At 38.5% G+C, this 18,195-nt stretch overlaps 1 protein-coding gene across 1 annotated transcript in view; it reads right to left on the bottom strand.

Annotated features, from left to right (window-relative positions):
* The window catches only part of ANO4 (anoctamin 4), a 138,446-nt gene that overhangs the window by 91,985 nt on the left and 28,266 nt on the right, over nt 1-18,195 (bottom strand). The window contains exons 3-4 of the mRNA XM_059816260.1: nt 15,226-15,362; nt 8,394-8,552 (exon numbers count right to left, since the gene is read on the bottom strand). Coding sequence (XP_059672243.1) covers nt 8,394-8,552; nt 15,226-15,362 — 296 coding nt within the window. The remainder of the gene's footprint in view (nt 1-8,393; nt 8,553-15,225; nt 15,363-18,195) is intronic.

The raw sequence follows: 18,195 nt of genomic DNA, 5'->3' as shown, positions 1-18,195 counted from the left end.
AACCGGTCATGTCACCTTTGGGCAATGAAAACTCTCCCTATGCATTAGGTAATTGTAGCCTTGTGGATTACACTTGTTCCTGATGCCACTGGCAGTCAAAAGACATCTCAAAAATAATTGCAGTTTAAGACCAATTATTGTAAAGGTAAAGGTGACTTTTGACATATAGGGGACATCTCATATGTAACCTTAATTGTTTTTTTTAATTTCTTTTTTCCACGAGCCTGGTGTCCTTCAAAAGGTTTTTGACATTCTGGTTTGTGAAGATTGATGACTCTTTGACAAAAAAATCCTACTCAACATTCCTGAAGGAACAGTATCATCTCAGGGGCCTTTTTATCCTTTTTCAGTTATCTACATATTTTCTATATTACCTCCATACTACATGAAAAAGCCGTACTTTTTTCAAATGTAGATCAATTTTTCAGCAACAGTTTCTTAGTCTACTAGCTTTACAAAGTCCTGTTAAAGGCTGGAATTTGTCAACGCAGAAACACATTAATTTCTGGGCTCCCTCAGACAATCAAGAAGGTTACTTCTAAAAACTGCACACTGAAATTTGAGTTCAGACTCTATCCATCCAGACTTCCATGTACTTCCTCAAATTTCTCTTCTAAATTGCCACTGTGCTGTACAGTGGATGTAGTATCTGAAAGCTAAAACATTTTCCCGCAGAAGCCCAGGTAGCTGGAAACTCCTCTACTGTTTACTGACGATGCTTTCTGGTACAGAGCACTCTCTGGAAAAAGACATTGTTGTGTTCGTACCTATACATTTTTCTGTAAAACACTGCTGAAAAGAGACTCCACTTGCTATTTGCATTAGATAATGAACTAACAATAAATCTGCGGAAGACCAGTCTGTTTTTAACTTGCTCTGGCTGAATTTGGATGAAATGAACAGCCCAGTGTTTTAAATTAAATAGCTGGAAGCACTTTCACTTATAATGCATGTAGTGGGCTTGCATTTCAGTCTGGTTCCCTTTTTACAGGCATAGTTTATGTCACTTTGATGTCTCCATCCGTGATTTGTGGATGCAATCAGACACAGTACTTAAACATTAAATAACAAACTGCACCTGCCAATAATGGGATATTACGCTGTTCGTGAAACCACAGCTCCTGCAGGCTGCATAATTTGTACTGTAAGTTCATTAGCTGTAGGTATTTACATATTGAATAATAGGATCAGAAAAGTGAGAGACTGAAACAACTTACAAGAGTGCATGGAAGCTACTGATTGCTTGATGTTAGTTACAGTAGTAGATTAACAATGAACTACATGTGATCTTCTCCAAAGACCAAGAAGGCCTTGTTTTGTCCAAACACCAGTTATTCAAAGGGGGAAATGCATGCCACCATTACTCGTGTCTTACTATTTTACTTATTGCAGCTCAAGCATTAAAGCAAAGTTCTCTCCCTTATGTCCAGGGACTGGAACACCTATATAGTATTTTTCATTGCCTTGAGATAGATATGGGCTATCCTTGTTTCCACTGTGTGTATATATGAGTGCATATGTGTATATGTGTCCAAACATGTACATGGGTAAGTGTGATGACTGGAGGTACTGACAGTAGCTAGAGGGTCCTCCATAACTATTAAAAAAGAGAAAAGAACAGGAAAGAATTTGATTTCATTTCTTCTTCAAAATGTCCTTGAGAATGATTTAAAATTAAATCAGCAAGGAAAGACTAGATGTGTAAATTGTAACAAATACAAAATGATGTAATTTAAAATGCATTAACATGTAAAAGACAGATCCTTCAGCTAGCACAAACTGCCACTGAGCCGTTGACTTAAATGATAAGGTGACAGCCAGCAATCTGCCCTACTGCAATTAAAGGAGTCACACATTATTATAGAACAGAAAAGAAAGATGTGAACTGTGTTGGAATTAAGAGACTCATTAGGCCAGCGACCCCTAATTTTTCTAGGTGAGGAGCTATATAATTTGTCCTAAAGGGAAGCCTGTTAGGTGACATCCTCCACGTGGCCTGACCTACCATGCCTGCACAGTATGGATGATCTTCACATGCAGTTGTCCTGGTGCTTCCTAGTGGCAGGGCATATGCTGCACGTATGTCAACACAGTACATGCACGCAGATATCTTCCTCTCTGTAAAAAAAAGCTTGGAAGACAGCAGATGCAATTTTTGTAGTGGAATTTTTCCCTAGACACCCTTTTCTCTAGAGGATAGGGGGTTTGGGTATGTGCAGAGTAAGCTCAACATGACAGGGAAGGGATATGAGCACCAATGGAAAATAGCAGCCAGGAAAGGATTCCCCAGCTGACCTGCAGCCTGCTCCTGACCACCACACAAACTCTCCTGGCAAGCTATAAATAGTTATTGGGCCATAGGCTGAGCACTCTCTTATAAACTGTATTCCTGGTTGATTAAATTAACATCTGTAGCAGCAATAAGTTACAAACAAGTTATTGCTCTTTCAATAACTGAATAAACTGAAGTCATAACTAAAAAAGAAACTTAGAGTCACTCCAAGGGCACAGAGATTTTATTGTGCACTGGTTCTCAGAGAACCAAATTACATAAACTAAGTTTATAAAACAACTTTCCTCACTCAGACCTGCAAATGTCACTTGGGGTCTCGAAGTCAGCTTAATTCTTTTCTGCCCATGAATCACAATCAGCAGCAACGTTTATGTAACAGGACTTTCATGAACAATTGCAGCAATGATGCACAAACCAGAAAAAAGCAGATCAGTCTCCTATAACTGTTTTGGCTCTGTAGTACTAACAACAAGAACAAAAAGCAGTAGATAACTTTTTTGCCAGAAGGAAAGATGATAATATTTGACTATGCTCAGGAGGAATAGCTGTTGATTATAACATTTCTTTTTCACATCTTCACTGTCTGAGCACAACTACATTTAAAATTTCACTCTTTGGAGTTCTTGGTTTTTTCATAGTCATTCTTTATTTCTAACTTTTACCTCACTTTGAAATTGTCATAAGTCTATTTTGGTTTTACACTCAGGGATGAGCCAAGAGTCACAGAGGTACTATATTGTGTGCTCTTTCTGTCATCTGTAATTTCTCTCAACATTCATCATTTTAAACCAGGCTCCAAGGTGCTGCTAAATGTCACTTACTGAATGCATGTTTCTAGACTCTAAAGTTCTGCCCCATTAGCGCGAAGTTACAGCCACATTAAGAGAAACTGCTTCATAGAACTCACCATGAACCTATCTACATCTGCTTGCAAACTTGAAAAGTCATGAAGTAATAGTATCCTGTAATTATATTGCATCAAATACTGAAAAAGATCTCAAAACTTAACTTTCAGACTCAGATTAACATAAATTTCACACTCAGATTATGCCTGCTAGTAGATGTTTGTTCGTACAACAAAAGTGAAGCTTATACTGTGCTTTTCTTCCCCGTCTTTTTGTTTTCTCACCAGAGAACACCTATTGTATATTTCTACTGCCTATTGTATATACCAGCTGCATATCAGCTGCCAGATGTTGCCCCAGAAATGTCAGCTGCTGCTTGAGGCTGGGAGAGAATGCAATTAGAGATGCCCTGGTGACAGCTTGACACTTATGGTGGCAATGTTTAAATTATTAGTTGGGCATATAATGCAAAAACCACACAATTTGGATTGTTCCTGAAAACTGGACCAGTACACTACACTAACATTTTCTTTCATCTGGGAGATGCAAAGATCGATGTGCAAGCAGAAGCCCAAATGGATCGACTGCTTTTTGTAAAATATCTGAAACTTGTTCCTGAAACATATTGCGCATCCAGTAGCTGTGAGGAGACCTGCTTTTTAAGGCAGTAAGGAATGCTATTGCTTTAAAGCAGTTAATTGCTTTTATACTGAAACATTGGTGTACATAAATATGCAAAATATAAAAAATAAAGGGCCTGAATACTACTTTCACTACTTATGGGATTAGTTCCCCTTTACTACATCTATCAATTTCTACTGGCATGTCAAATGCCTTTTCAAACAAACTGTATCAAATCAACTTACAAATTATAAATTAACAACTTTGGACACTATCATTAAGCAAAATGTACAAAGTACATTTAGTAGTAGAACTACTCTGTATGAATTAGTTTAGTTAAGTCATGAGAAGAAACAAAAAAAATCCGAAAAGCATGCCAAATTCAAAGTAAATGTAATCTATTCCTACGGGTACATGACCAGCTCCGACCCAACATCAGATGCATTTTGGATACAGAGTATTTACTCAAATCTAAGACGACCTCCTTCTTCTTTTTTACAAATTACAAATCCAACGGTGGTCTGTGTTTGTTCATCCAGCATAGATTTCCTTGAACTACTTTACCTCTAACCTGCATTTGCATTGCATTACAGTCCAACTTAAATAGCTTGCAAGTGAACAAGTTATGTATGCTAGCTGTTCCATGCTGGCTACCTCTGTGCATGCTCTGTTAGTGTAGTATAATTTAAAGTATTTTACTGAAAGATGTCTGCAATACTGTATCCATGTACCAGCACAGCATAGCTGCTGTTTACAGCAATTTAGTTCTACCTCACCATTTAGGATAGGGATTAAAATACATTAGTTGAAGCTGCTGGAGTAATTTGGGATAAGGGAATTTAGCTGGATTTTGTCAAGAGGTTGAATTTATAAATCTTTATTCTTGTGAAAAATACCATGGGCTCAATGTAATTCTGACTCTTCACTCTCTCTTGAAAAGGTTTTCCAGAAAAATGCTGGGTTTCTACTGTCCCAGAGGGATGAACACTATATTTGGAATGACAGACACTGTCTGTATTTTCTCTTTACATGGAAGTGATCATAAGTTTTTTTTTTTTATGAGAGTCGATGGGCTGATCTTAGTCTCAGGTTTATATTGTATTTGGATAAATATGAAACATACCCTCAGAATGTGGACAGTAGTACTATGTCTCCTGTTAACCATTTGCCAGTCAGCTCTGGGAGGTATGAGTCTTGTATAATATTTACAGAAGGTATCAATGCCTACTGTTTCAGAGAGTATTAAAAATGAAAACAGTAGAGTCATCAAGAATCCCAGAACCAGAATATCATAGTTATTTATCTCACTTGTGAGACACTGTAAAAAAGGATAAATCAATATAGAAAATTTTATACCTTGCTGAAAAGAAAATACAGTCTCTTTTCCTGGAGTGACCTATATTTTCAATTAACTTACCTAGAGCTTCTCTGCATATGATCATATGTGTTGGATGTGATCCATGTTGCACAACACAGTCATCCTATTCAGACCCAATATACACTGAAAAGCGGGGAGAAGGGTCAGAAAATAATTTATGCTGTTCCACTCAATCAGCATTCACTCTTAGAGCTCTGTTTTCCACACCTTCACTAATTCAATGATCTGTTCCCTGGGTCTCGATCCCCTCATTGTTTGCTACTGGATATACAGAGCACCAAACCTGGCAGAACTTCCATGGGAGAGTGGTGTGGTATAGCTGAAGAATGTGAGTGTGAATTCCTTGGGGAATATCTGAAAAATTTGATCACTTTTTTCTAAAGTCAGAAACATATACCTGTTCAGACATTTCTCAGCTACATGATTTTGACATTGTGCTTGAAATTATCTCAACATTTATGAATTCATTTCAGATTCACTTTCTCATTTCATGCTGTTAAGTGAACACTTTGCTTCCTGCACCCAACATTTCCTGGCTATTTTGCTGTGCTACACTTGTCAACGAGCCACTGCAATGCATTTTTTTTCTCTCTGCAGTGTTACTGAGGAATATGATTTTGAAACTGCAGTGTGAACAGCTCTGTAAGTTTTCCTCTCTGCCACTGATTTCCCATTAAAAAGACAGGACTAAGACAATCAAATGTCGGTATATGAACAGGCAGTAGACAAAGGAGAATGAACTAACAACCACACAAAATTCATGGAAGGTAAGAAGTTTCTTTCAGTCCAGCAGTTACAGCCTGTTGCCTCTGTATATGTTCTATGGCCAAAGCCACAGACAATTCTCTCGTTTTATCTGGGAGCAAACTTCTCCCAGTGGAAGCAATATATTATGTATGAGCAATTAGAAAACAGACCTGATGTTAAAATCTTCCAGAATTGAAACTGAGAATGATGTGTAGTCTTACCAAACGGACAAGTAAAAATAATGAGAAATAATCTAGGCATTAACTGATCACACTGCTTAGTTTAAACTAAGTGTTATGCAGTAAAGTTGTTACTCTGCGGGGAGGGGGAGGGATTGTACCAAGAATGTACTTAGTTCCTTCAGGATTATAATTCAATTTGGAAACTAACATGATCATAAAATATACATGCTAGAGTTTAATTTTAGGTGAGAGTCATACATTAAAAAAGATTGCTACCCTAGATTTTAAAAACATTAGCCTGAGTCATGTAAAATAACCTCATTTTGATCATTCTGAGTTTAGAAAATGCACAATTACTGATTCTGGCAAGAAGTCATACCAAGGTCAAATGAGATTAATAAGAAATAAAACTGCATGTCAGTAGCATAATAGAAACTGAAATGAATAATCAAATGGGCAGAATATTCATGCAGCCTAGGCAGAAAAGTCCAAGCAAATGGGCTTGAAAGCCACAAGAAAACTCTATAACAAGCACTTAAATCATTAATTTGAAATAGTTTTCTGTGCAGAATGTTGCAATAATTTTCATAGTACTTGAAATCTGAAGTGTTTTCATAGTTTTCCCTGCTGACCTTAGCATAGTAATATACCTGCAAAAATCACAAAGTAGGAAACGATCGGTTCAAAACCACTGGACAGATGTATTAATAGGGAGGATTCATTTCATGTTCATTTTCTACACTGCCCAAACTTCAGAGATTTCTTCAGCATCTCTCCTGGTGGAAGCAGGGCAGAATTCTAGGATGTGAAACTGAACAGCTGCAGCAACACTCTTGTGTTCTTGGATGTTAGGTTACAACTCCTACAGTGTTGTGTATACACTGTGGTATGTTTACATGTAATAAATGAACAATGGCTGCCATTGAAAACATCTATCAACCACTGCTGCACTAAAGATGCTAACTTCCAGGTTATAGTTTATGGTAACTCATTGATGTAACCAGTGATATGTTCTTATAAACTTATATTCACCAGTAACTGTGTTCATTCAAAAACAATTAAAGAAAGGAAACATTTTCATTATTCTGGAGAGAAACAGCTTCCATTTTTTCCTCCCCAGTGTTCTCCAAAGCAGCATGCCTTTCAAGTACACAGGCAGAATATCTACACATGTACCAGGAATTCAGTGAAAGAAAGAGATATAATGCACAGCACCTACACAGAATCACAGAATCACAGACTGACAGGGATTGGAAGGGACCTCTGGAGATCATCTAGTCCAACCCCCCGCCAGAGCAGGTTCACCTAGAGCAGATTGCACAGGAATGTGTCCAGGCGGGTTTTGAGTATCTCCAGAGAAGGAGACTCCACAACCTCATTGGGCAGCTTGTTCTAGTGCTGTATCACCCTCAAAGTAAAGAAGTTCCTCCTCCTGTTTAGATGGAACCTGTAACCTGAAAATTCTTCTACCGTTTCCATCAGTGGCAGCATGACAATGCATATTAGCATGAGTGTGAGTCGATCAAGCACAAGTAAAGCTAAATATTCAGCAATATCTATTCTGCACAGAAGCGAGACTTAAGCCCTGTTTAAGCACAGTTATGAAAGTTTAAGAAAGAACACAGCCTAGGCAAAAGAGAGATGGTCTTTTTAAGCCTTGCTCCTGTTACCTATCACATCAATACATTTTTAGACACTTTACTTTCATTTTTACACTCTTGTCCAGAAAAGATTTACTGGTTTAGGACATTGTGTTGGAAATAACATTGATATAAATGATTCATATGTACTGTCCAATTATTTCAATGTTTAGGATTAAGACAGAAGGAGAAACTTTAGCCTGTTTTCAAACTACCAAAATACCACTCAAGTCCCTATGCCTAAGCTAATAGCAAAATGAAGGCAGGAGTCTAATTAGGTCTCTGGAAAGAGTACCAAGAGCCTCAGAAAAGAGTGGAGCAGGTAGCTAAAAGGAAATGTGGATGCAGAAATGTGGATTGCACTCAGTAGAATTTAGGCCATCCAAACCCAGCACTTGTTTTCTGTATTGCACAGTGCAGTGGATGAAATTCTGTGGCCTATTTGTTCATAAGGTTGAAAAAGATGACTGTCATGGCCTGTTTTGGCCTTCAGTCTGTGTGTCTGATTTTCCTTTAGGCTATGCTTCCCCACTGCTCTGGCAATAAATGGGCCATATTTAGGCATGCTTAAAAGCATTTTTCCACTGCTACAACAGAGTAAAGGGGTTTCAGAGTAAATAAAACTTATACCCTCAGATTCTACACAGCTTTAAATGTTGGACCTTTTTTTCAAGAAAGCCCTCTTACCTCTTTCTCCATTTGAAGACCTTCTGCTCTGATATTTCTCTCAAATACTTCCCTCTTTTCTGTTTGTGGGTTAGATTTTCTATATACCAGGATGTAGTCAATCCGACATTTCCCATCTCTAAAATATAGTCCATTGGCTTTGTTCTTATCAGGTACTTCCTGTAAAAAGAAAGTCAAACATTTCAGTAATGTTAATTTGCCTTGGTAATTGCTGCATTGCTGTTTGCATCAGCAGTTTTCAGTAATACTCAACAGGAAAGATAAGGAATCAGAACAAGATGTTCAAGTTTTTAGGTGCTTTAAATACAGTGCCTCTGAGGTCATCTGAAAGTAGTACAGACTTCCCCATTTCAAAACCAGAAGGTCTTCTTAGGCAGACATTTGGTCATATAGGTATGGGATAGGAGAGAATAGAGGATGCAAGCCAACATTCCTCCCCCCACCCTCCAGAAAATTAGGAATAACTTCTTACATATAAAATAAAGCAGAGAATAGTGTTACTGAAGCATAAATTTAACATTCAGAACTTAGTATGGTAGAATGTCTTTGTACATGTGCGAAGAATTAACAGTGGCCTGAACATTTACTGTGCAGAGGAACACTAACACCTGGCACAGAGATTCTCATTGCTTTGCAATGACCATAGTACCTCTGCCTCACAGAACACAGAAAGGATCCTGTGCCTACCTCATCATACCTCATCAGACTAACTACAGAGTATTCTTGGCTTAAGGAACAGCTGAGGAAGCCCACTGGATTTATTTGAAAATAATTTCTGGTGTTTGGTCTAGCAGTATGTAAAAACAATAAATACTGTTTCTTGGCTATTTCCTGCAAAGAACGTTCCTGTTCAAATGTTTCCCCTGACACAAAGAAAGAACTTGATTTCACTGTTAATAAGAGGTCAACCAGGTCCCTTGCCTGAGATCTAAAAGACCAAAATGCTGGTCTTTTTTCAGAAATTCATGAGATGAAACTCTCTACAGATCATCCTCACAATTTAACACTACTTCCATATAATACAAGTCCTGCCTAGGGGTTAAGCTTTCGCTTTCAAACAAGTTGAAACTGTGTGGCAGTTTGTGGGCTCTTTCATACAAGAAATGTACACTGTGAATGATATATGGGAACAAACAGTACTCCCTCAGGGCAGAATAATGGGCAAGGACCTTCAGGGACCTCAAGATCAGTCCAGATCCAAGCTGAAGGGAGGGTTAGGCTAATTCCTCTCTGGTTTTCCAGAATTTGCTCAACCACTCCTGCCAGAAATAGCCTTGCCCTATAATATATGATCAAATCACTGAAAAAAATGAATATTTTGCCTTTCATATATTGGAAAAGTAGGGAATTTTCAAAATACTTTCTCCATAGGGGAAGTGCTTCTTAATTTAAATCACAAAAATTGAACATAGCAATAGGACAAATGATTCTTACAGAAAGAAAAATATTCCCATTCAAAGAGTTTAGTGCAAGCTATCTTCCTGATTCTCAGCTGGCATTTTGATTAAATGGAAAAAACCAATGAAAGCATCCCAAATGTCCCATCCCCTTGGTACATCCAGTTTACTGAAGGCAGAAAGGGGAATTTTTCTAAGATTCTTTTATTATAGTGCCTGACTCCTGACACAGTTTAATGCAGACTTGATATAGTGGAACAGTTCTTTGAGCTTAAAAAGAAGGCAAGAAAAAAGATTTAAGCCCTAAGGAAATAACAGTAACAAACCATTTATATCTATAATGCATATCATGCTGACAAATGATATTATCAGGATATCAGAATTATACTTCACAGAGCATTAAATATGAAAACAGCTCAGGAAGCACGGTTTATTTTTTTCCATAAAATACCTATGTTGAGAAGACGTTAAAAACCCCAAAAGGGTATTTCAGGTTATTTAAATAAAGGAAGGGTGCAGTAGGAGATTTAGAGGCAGTGGGTCAGCTTGGTGATCCTGCTCTGATTTCTAAGCCTCCTGCTGAGCCAATCTTCCTGTTCTGTAGGTCCCAGAGTCACTAAGTGTATTTAAGCAAGTAAAGCGGTGTAATAGGAAAGGATCTGTGGAGCAAAACAATCTGTGCTGAGGACCTGCTGTCCACACTACATAGGCTTGAGGGCTTACTTTGGGCCCACTCTAGTCTGGTCCAGGATACTCACTGGAGAACATCTCAATCTATTTGCATCCAGGAGGAATCCAGGTTTGAAATCCAACACTGCTGTGGAATACAAAGAAAGCATGGGCAGGGGCAATTGAGAGATTCACTTCAAATGCACACTCCTGATCTGAACCAAAATATTAGCACAGACCCATCCAGAGAGTACCACAAAGAATGTGTCTTTGTCTGCGTGCAGTAGTGACACCACTGGAAACACAGATTTGTCCTTTATGCCTTCTATGTTTCATCTTTCTCTGAAGAAAATTGGTTTGCCCTACACTGACTCATCAGTGCATGTAGAATCACATGAAAGAGCATCTATGAGATTTAGCTGAGTTATTTGACTTGTAGGACTTCTTCCCCTATAAACATGACTTCCTGAGACAAATACTTTCTCTTGGACTTGTGAAACACTCCCAACTACAGTACTGTCATTTTTCACTCAGAAAGGCAGTTTGGACTCTTATCTGTACTTGGAGGTCCTTTTCATTTTAGAAACACAGTACGTCAAATCCAGACAGATAAACTCTACTAGATTGGTATGGCCTCTGAGAAAGAACCCTTTCTATTGCCCTCTGTTATAGCCTGTAAGGCAGTTTTATAGACTGAACCTGGACTTTGAAGAACGCTGAGGATCTAAAATGATGTGGAGACATTCAGGATGGCCCAGCAGTGTCAGGAAATAGCAGCTGCAGGGCTTTTGCATTGTCCACAGTACTCCAGGCTTACATTATTCTAGACAGAGACTTTTCTCCAACCTTGAACTTCACTGACCTTTCTCCAGACATTGCATCTCCCTTCCCTGTGTTATGACTTCAAAATTCAGTTTTCCTAAACTGATTTAAAAAAATATCTAGAACCAGGTCTGACTGCAGTTTTTGGTGGGAAAGTGGTCTAGTCATGTATGTCAAATCTCCATTCCTTCACCTGAAAAAGGATGCTGGAAGAAAATGGAAGAACAGGAAAGACTTCACTCTAGCAGGAAGTTTAGCATTTCTGGCTATCTTTACAGCTTTATTTGTAATACACGTATCTAAAGTTGTATAATTGGGAATTCTTTTCCAAGGAATGCACTAGTTTTCATATTCTCAGACCCACAATTGGGAGCCATCAACATTCATAGACATATGACTTATACACACGTACATGCTAGGAGAGCTTTAGACTAAAGGAGTTACCCCAAATATTTCACTATCCAAAATCTGAAGATTCGTAACCCTAACAGCTATAGAGACTTCAAATGGAACATTTAAACAGAAGTGCAGTTAGGGAAATCAAGAAAATATGAAACTTTACCTGCAGGTCTTTAGAAAAATAAATCAGAAGGGACTCCAATGTTCACTAATTTAATGACAGATTAGATTGTTTCTTGATTCCTAGTTATTTTGGTACCCAGTTATTGTCAGCATGGATGCTCAATAAAGATAGGGTCTTTGAATTCTAAAGAGATTGTCTTTTCCTCTTTGTTGCTACTTGAAATTAGAGTCCCCTGCATGCAACTTCACAGTTGGTGGAGGGGGTTAGTACCTGCACCACTAACAGTGATAACTTATGCACAAAAAGAGGAACCTAGAACCACCCAGTGTTTAACGCACAGTTCTAATCAAAGAATGAGTATATTTTCTGTGTGTTCTTTTTTCTTAATATTCATTTGCCCATTTATATTATAATTTTGTGGAAGCTACAACTTTATTTTTCCATGTATCTTCACTGGTTGGTATATGCTTCTTGACACCATAATATATTTAATTATATGGAGCTTTTTTAATAATGAAATTATCTAGGCTGCGAAATCAAGTGCTCAAAAGTTAGGAAGTAACAGATTTGTAGTTTTCTCTGAAAGCTTAGATAATCTCTTTCCATAGCCATCCTGATCACTGAGGAAGACTGGGATTTGGTGGAAAAAAATGATGTAGTTAGCTTGTATTCTGGTAAATATACACAAGAGAACTGAGCTGAAATTGCACAAGCTATCGTAAGTGCCAAAAGAACATCAGAATTCTTATTTTTCAATGTGAATACCTTTTTCCTGCCATACTCTTCAGTGCAAATTCCAATTTATAAAAGAGATTATTAAAAAAAACTTTAGTCAGCACAATGTTAATAATACTGCCCCCACATACCAACAGTGTGATGCTTAAAGTGAAGACTGTAGGAGTGACTCTTACAATTTTAATTTTGAAACTACCTACATTAACTGAAATGTCAAGAATGGGCCATATAAGCTCACTTAAGTAGAAATAAAATTTTGTCCCAGCTTCGTCATTCTCCCTTGTCTGGATAAAGACGACTAATTTATTACTCCATAGGAAGAAAGGCAGAATGGATGCATACCTAGAGTACAGCTCCTAAACCATTTTCCTTTAATTTTTACCTTCCTTCTGCTGCTTCTCCAGTTCTCAGAAAATAAAACTTCAGTGGAAGTAATAAAATATTTTAGTGATAATAAGTCCCTGGATTTAAATTGCAAAGTGTATATCTATTTGCTATATTGGCATATGTAAAAAGTATTTTGATCAATGCACACAAAGGGAAATGTGATTTTTAATTTGCTCAGACTGTAGCTGTGTTTGAATGAAACATAAAACTAAGAAAAAAATCCATCTCTAGCCAAAGGACAAGCTGAATCCCAGTCTGGCTCTGCATCTGTTAAGGAACTGTTGGTAAAGCTCCATCCGTAAAGCCTTCATTGGATCTTCTAGTTGAGCACGAACAACTAACAGCTGAAGCAAACAATATTTCAACTTGTCAGCTACACAAAAGTGATAAGAAACCCTTCCTATGCCCTTATAAATTTTTTAGATTACAAATTCATTTTAATGAATTCAGACAGAAACCATATTATATTATTTGGCTGCAATGTTACCTTTAAAACTAAACCAAACAAATATCAATACATTCAGAGAGACTTTCACTGGGGCCAGATGCCCTGTCCTGATGACATTAAGCAGGATCAACAGGCTCTCTTAGCTACTAAACTAAACTGAAAGACTGAAAGGAAGCTTGTATACTGTATAGTTGAGCTCCCATATTTATCTATACAAACCATACAACATCCAAACAGCGTACATTTTCCTTCTGAAATTAAGCAGGAGCCAAGTACCTTGAAACTTTTTTTGTAGGCTACAGCATCCCTCAGCTCCCATTAAGACTTTCAGTTTTCTGGGGTTTTTTTCCTCTTATGCATATACATGACCTACATTGCTATTTTCCTCAGTTATGGTTATGCAAAAAAAAAAAAGATAATCTGTTCAACTAGGAAAATATTCCTCAGAAATCTTCCCTTTCCCTTTAAAAAACAACAAAAAATACATCAAACAGGAAAAAAAAAATGTTTGCCATAACAGCAGCATATGTTGCTCTGTCTCATTCTCTGTCCTTCTGACCATTTTCTGTTCACTTTTCCTCTTTAACATGCAAAGATCATGTGCCTTTCACCCATGTCCTTTTGTTAAACACCATATGGTACATGATCCCAAAATGCAACACAGGAATACCATATCAGGTTAACCCATTATAGTGCAAGCAGGCAAAGAGGGCCCTTTGTAAGTTTTATGGGAAATTGGGGAAGAGCAATGAGTAAAGGGGAAGACGAAATTGTGAGCAAGGTCAAATGTATCTCTGGGTGCCCTGAATTTTGTTGCTTTAATTATCTGGCTAAATATTCCAGGAGTGCAGCTCTCTATGGGCTGAATTTCTAGCACAAGGGAAATCTCTAACTCTCTCATCAGTAGTGTTTCACAAAAGAACTTGCACCACAAAACCGTCTAGCTCCTGAAAAAGACATAATCTGTAATTATATCTTCTAAGTTTTATCTACACTAGTAAACAGAACAGAGTCAGGGCAGGGGCATCAGCAATATCCTATGGTTTTCCATGCTTTTTAATTGTTAGCATGGTCCCTGCCAGTTCTGCTCTGTATCAGTCAGCCCTCTGCCAAAAAATCCTCAGGCACTTCAGACCACTCGATAAGTAGTGTGGATGCAGCCACACTCCTGAGGTGGAGGAAAGGAGACGAGTCCCTGGCCTCCTCACTCTCTGAGGAGATAGTCCTAACATCCATGGGTTTTAGGGCAGTTGGAGGTAAAGTTAAAGGGTATAACATTCCTTTCAGCACAAAAGACACAAAAAGGGATTTAGGCCCAAATTTTCATATTTGGGTTCATGATGCTTTGCCTGCCTTAAGACATAATTTGAAAGGGACTATGTGCTGAATGATTCCTCTCTGGGATGCTCTCTAATCGTCATTATGCACCATCAGGTCACTTGCTCTTCACTGGAAGGGAACATGTCACACACCTGATACCCAATGCTTCTCATGAGAGATTTGATAAATCCTCCTCCTCCCTCCTTCCCTCCAAAAGGATAAATATAGAGAAAACTTTTCCATTATTTTCAGAAGCAGTGAAGCAGTAGACTTGGCTGGTTCAGAAAACAAGCGGACAACAAAGGCCTGTATAGACTTTTCAATGGGGGTGCATGAAATCGATAAAATCCTTTTTAACTTGAAATATTTTACATTTCAGCATTATAATCTTAGAATGGAAAAACAGCCCCCATGACAAAGGTCAGATACTAGTTGTCTTGCACAGAATGAGATTTTAAATCAAATTACATTTATTCCCTCTTTATAATGGGCATGAGTAATTATTATATTAATAATTCCGTGTGTTCTTACCTCTCCCACAACTTCCAACCTGCTGGCATCATCAGAAGTACTGGTCAAATTACCCTGGTGAAGCAGGGAGTCATCATCTTTGGAAGGGCTGTTCACACCTTCTAACTCATCAAAAAAAATGTTGACATCCTTAGCTACTAAAAACAAAAATAAAAATATACATTCAAATCACCACAGCAAAATGAAGACACCGAGTGTAACACATTATCAACAGTTCCACTGTTTAGTTCTGGTTTAAGTATCTACTATGTTAAATTTAAAATCTGATGCACATTGGAGGAGTGCTTTCTTCACCGGTGAGCCATGTAAAGATTTAGGATACTGCAATACCTCTCTGATGACAAATAAGTCATCTTCTGTCACAATAAACCATACATTACCTATCTGCTTGGCTTCTCTTGGGGTAAGTGGCTTAAACAATTGCCTTCTGGATTACTACGGTCTCTGAAAATTTGTTATTATAAAGAAGCAGTTTTTTAACCTACTACATAAAGTATTGAGTTAGAAGTTGTACAGTCCTGTGGGGCAGTCAGAGGCAGAAGACCTCAAATAAGTACTGTTACTTGGAAGGCACTGAATAAATGAGCCTGGGCAGAAGTTTGTCTTTGCACAATTTGGCATGTCTTAATGCATATAAAGCTGGCATGTACAGATCTACCTACTGCACAGCCCTCAGATGTGCATGAAGCAATAGCTTAAACCTACAGGATATTGTAGTAAATACAGTCCTGATAAAAAGTGAAGAGATGTAAGGGCCTGGAGCACATCCCCCCATCTTGGGGATCTGGCAGTGAGGCTTGGGACCAAGACAGAGCCAGTGCAGCCAAGGGTGGCCCCTTCCCTCTGGCGTCTGTGGGGAGAGGCCCCCAGATGGCACCACGGGGAGGCCTTACTCAGCCATCCTGGGGCTGTGTCTGACCCCGGTTCTCCTCACTGGGCCTGATCCTGATGTCAACCCATGGGCTGACATCCTGGCCTGGCCTTGGCCCGTCCCCCCCAGGACAGGGCCTAGCAGCCTGGCCCTGTTCCCCCACTCTCCCCCCTGCCTGGGGTGGTGGGACAGACTCAGGCTGCCAGGCCCTGCCCTGGCTCCCTCCATGGGGAACCCCTGGCCCCAGTGGTGCCCTGACAGGAGATAGCTGCTTGAGTAAGTGGGTTGAATTTCCTCCACCTTTCATGCAATGCCATGTCATGTGATAATTTTACTCTAATTGAAAAAAAAACAGAAAACACTTGAAGGAATGAGTTAAAGGCTGGCACTGTACTAAAGATTAGAGCAGCATTAGCTTTAGGGTGACGTTCCCTGCTCTGCTGAGCAACGGGGCTATAAGAAGCTGTGGGCAGAGCAGTCTACAGTCCCACATAAGGGCAGTTGATCTGCTGACTGAGTGGCTGTTAGATGGGAGACACGAGTCGGGCAGGCTGTGGCCAGCGAGGTCTGCCTTTGCACCCCATGCACTGCAGGTCTGGTGCAAAAGTGTGATGAAGAGATGTGTGGCGGGGGAAAGAAAAATGCCTTTTCTGAGGATCAGCCTTCAACCGTGGATAGACTTCATCTCTCCAACCTCATGTTTCATAGGCAAAATCCAGAATTACGGCAGTAGAGTCGTAACTGTTAGAAGGGACCCCCAAAGGTCAGCTGCTGAGCCTCTTCCCCTGACTACAGCAGGATCAAATATCTATCATTCTTGACAGAAATTTGTCTAACCCGTTATTCCTTACACGTTTTTTCAAACTTGACTGACTTTTGGAATAATTTTTCTGTTGTGCAATAATCTCCTGATCCTCTTGCTTCTCTGCAACTCCCCTATCTTAGTGACAGGCAATTGTAATTCATGTTGATAAGAATTTATATTAACAAGGAACAGCCAAAAATCTCTAATTGCTGAGGGCAACTTAGTTCCATTTCTAACTCCTGGCTGCAGGTGTGAAAATCCATTCCGCCACTGTGGAGAGACTGAATAGCCGCCAGAAATTAAAGGCCATTAACTGTTCCCAGCCATCATGAGCATTTTGTGACCTCCTTGTCACCTTTCCATTCTTCAGGGGCTACAGCCCAGTTTAAGAAACTTTTTAAAAAATTTCTGATGTTACGAACTCCACAGTCTCTGCAGGTGGCCTTTTTCACTATCACAAGCAAGAGAAAGATTTTTTCATAATATTCGTCCTGAATATGCACCTATGTTGCAATTTAAATATATTATTCTTTTCTTATCAATCAATCATGAACATGGGGAAAAGATTACTCCTTTTTTGTACATGTTTTTTACAGTATCTAAAGTCTGTTATTACAGCTGTAGGTAGGTAAAAAAGAAAACCCTATCAAAATATTCAAGAACTCTTCTTCCTTTTCATGCATAAAATAAGGACAGGGTTAATGAAATATATTGAATTTTCAATTGCCATACTTTTGCTTATAAAGCCACTAAAAATTTCAGAAACAACAGAAAAGTATTCACATCCAAATGAATCCACTCTAGTTACTAAGCTAATGAACTAACCTAAGCAGCATAATTTTTAATAGAAATTCAGAGGTTTTAATAGATTTAACAGCATTTTTTTCCATCCTGACATCATAATGATAAGAAATTCTGTGCCTGAATTACATTTTTTAGGATAACATACTACTCCTCAAGTTTAACAATTTTGGGGTTGCATCCTGACTAGTCTATCTATCATTCTTTGAATCCCAATATTAGTATCACACAATATTTAATCTTTACTTAAAACTTCATCTCATAATTCATCAGTTTTAGATAGCATCCTCTGTCCTGCAGGATCTTAATCAGCTTTTACAGGGAGTAATAGCTTCACCTACTTCGTTCTCTTTTATAGTATGTGTATCATCATAGTCTGTGAACACATCAGAGATATAAAACCTCATTTTGCAGACACTAAGTTTTGCTTGCTGTTTTAAGGCTGGTTTTACTATCAGTCCATTTATTTTACTTATCCTTCTTCTGCGAAAAG

This window comes from Gavia stellata, chromosome 4 (assembly GCF_030936135.1).
Source record: "Gavia stellata isolate bGavSte3 chromosome 4, bGavSte3.hap2, whole genome shotgun sequence".
NCBI classification, from domain to species: Eukaryota; Metazoa; Chordata; class Aves; order Gaviiformes; family Gaviidae; genus Gavia; species Gavia stellata.
The sequence above is the reverse complement of the archived record's forward strand: the minus strand, read 5'-3'. Positions and strand labels throughout refer to the sequence as shown.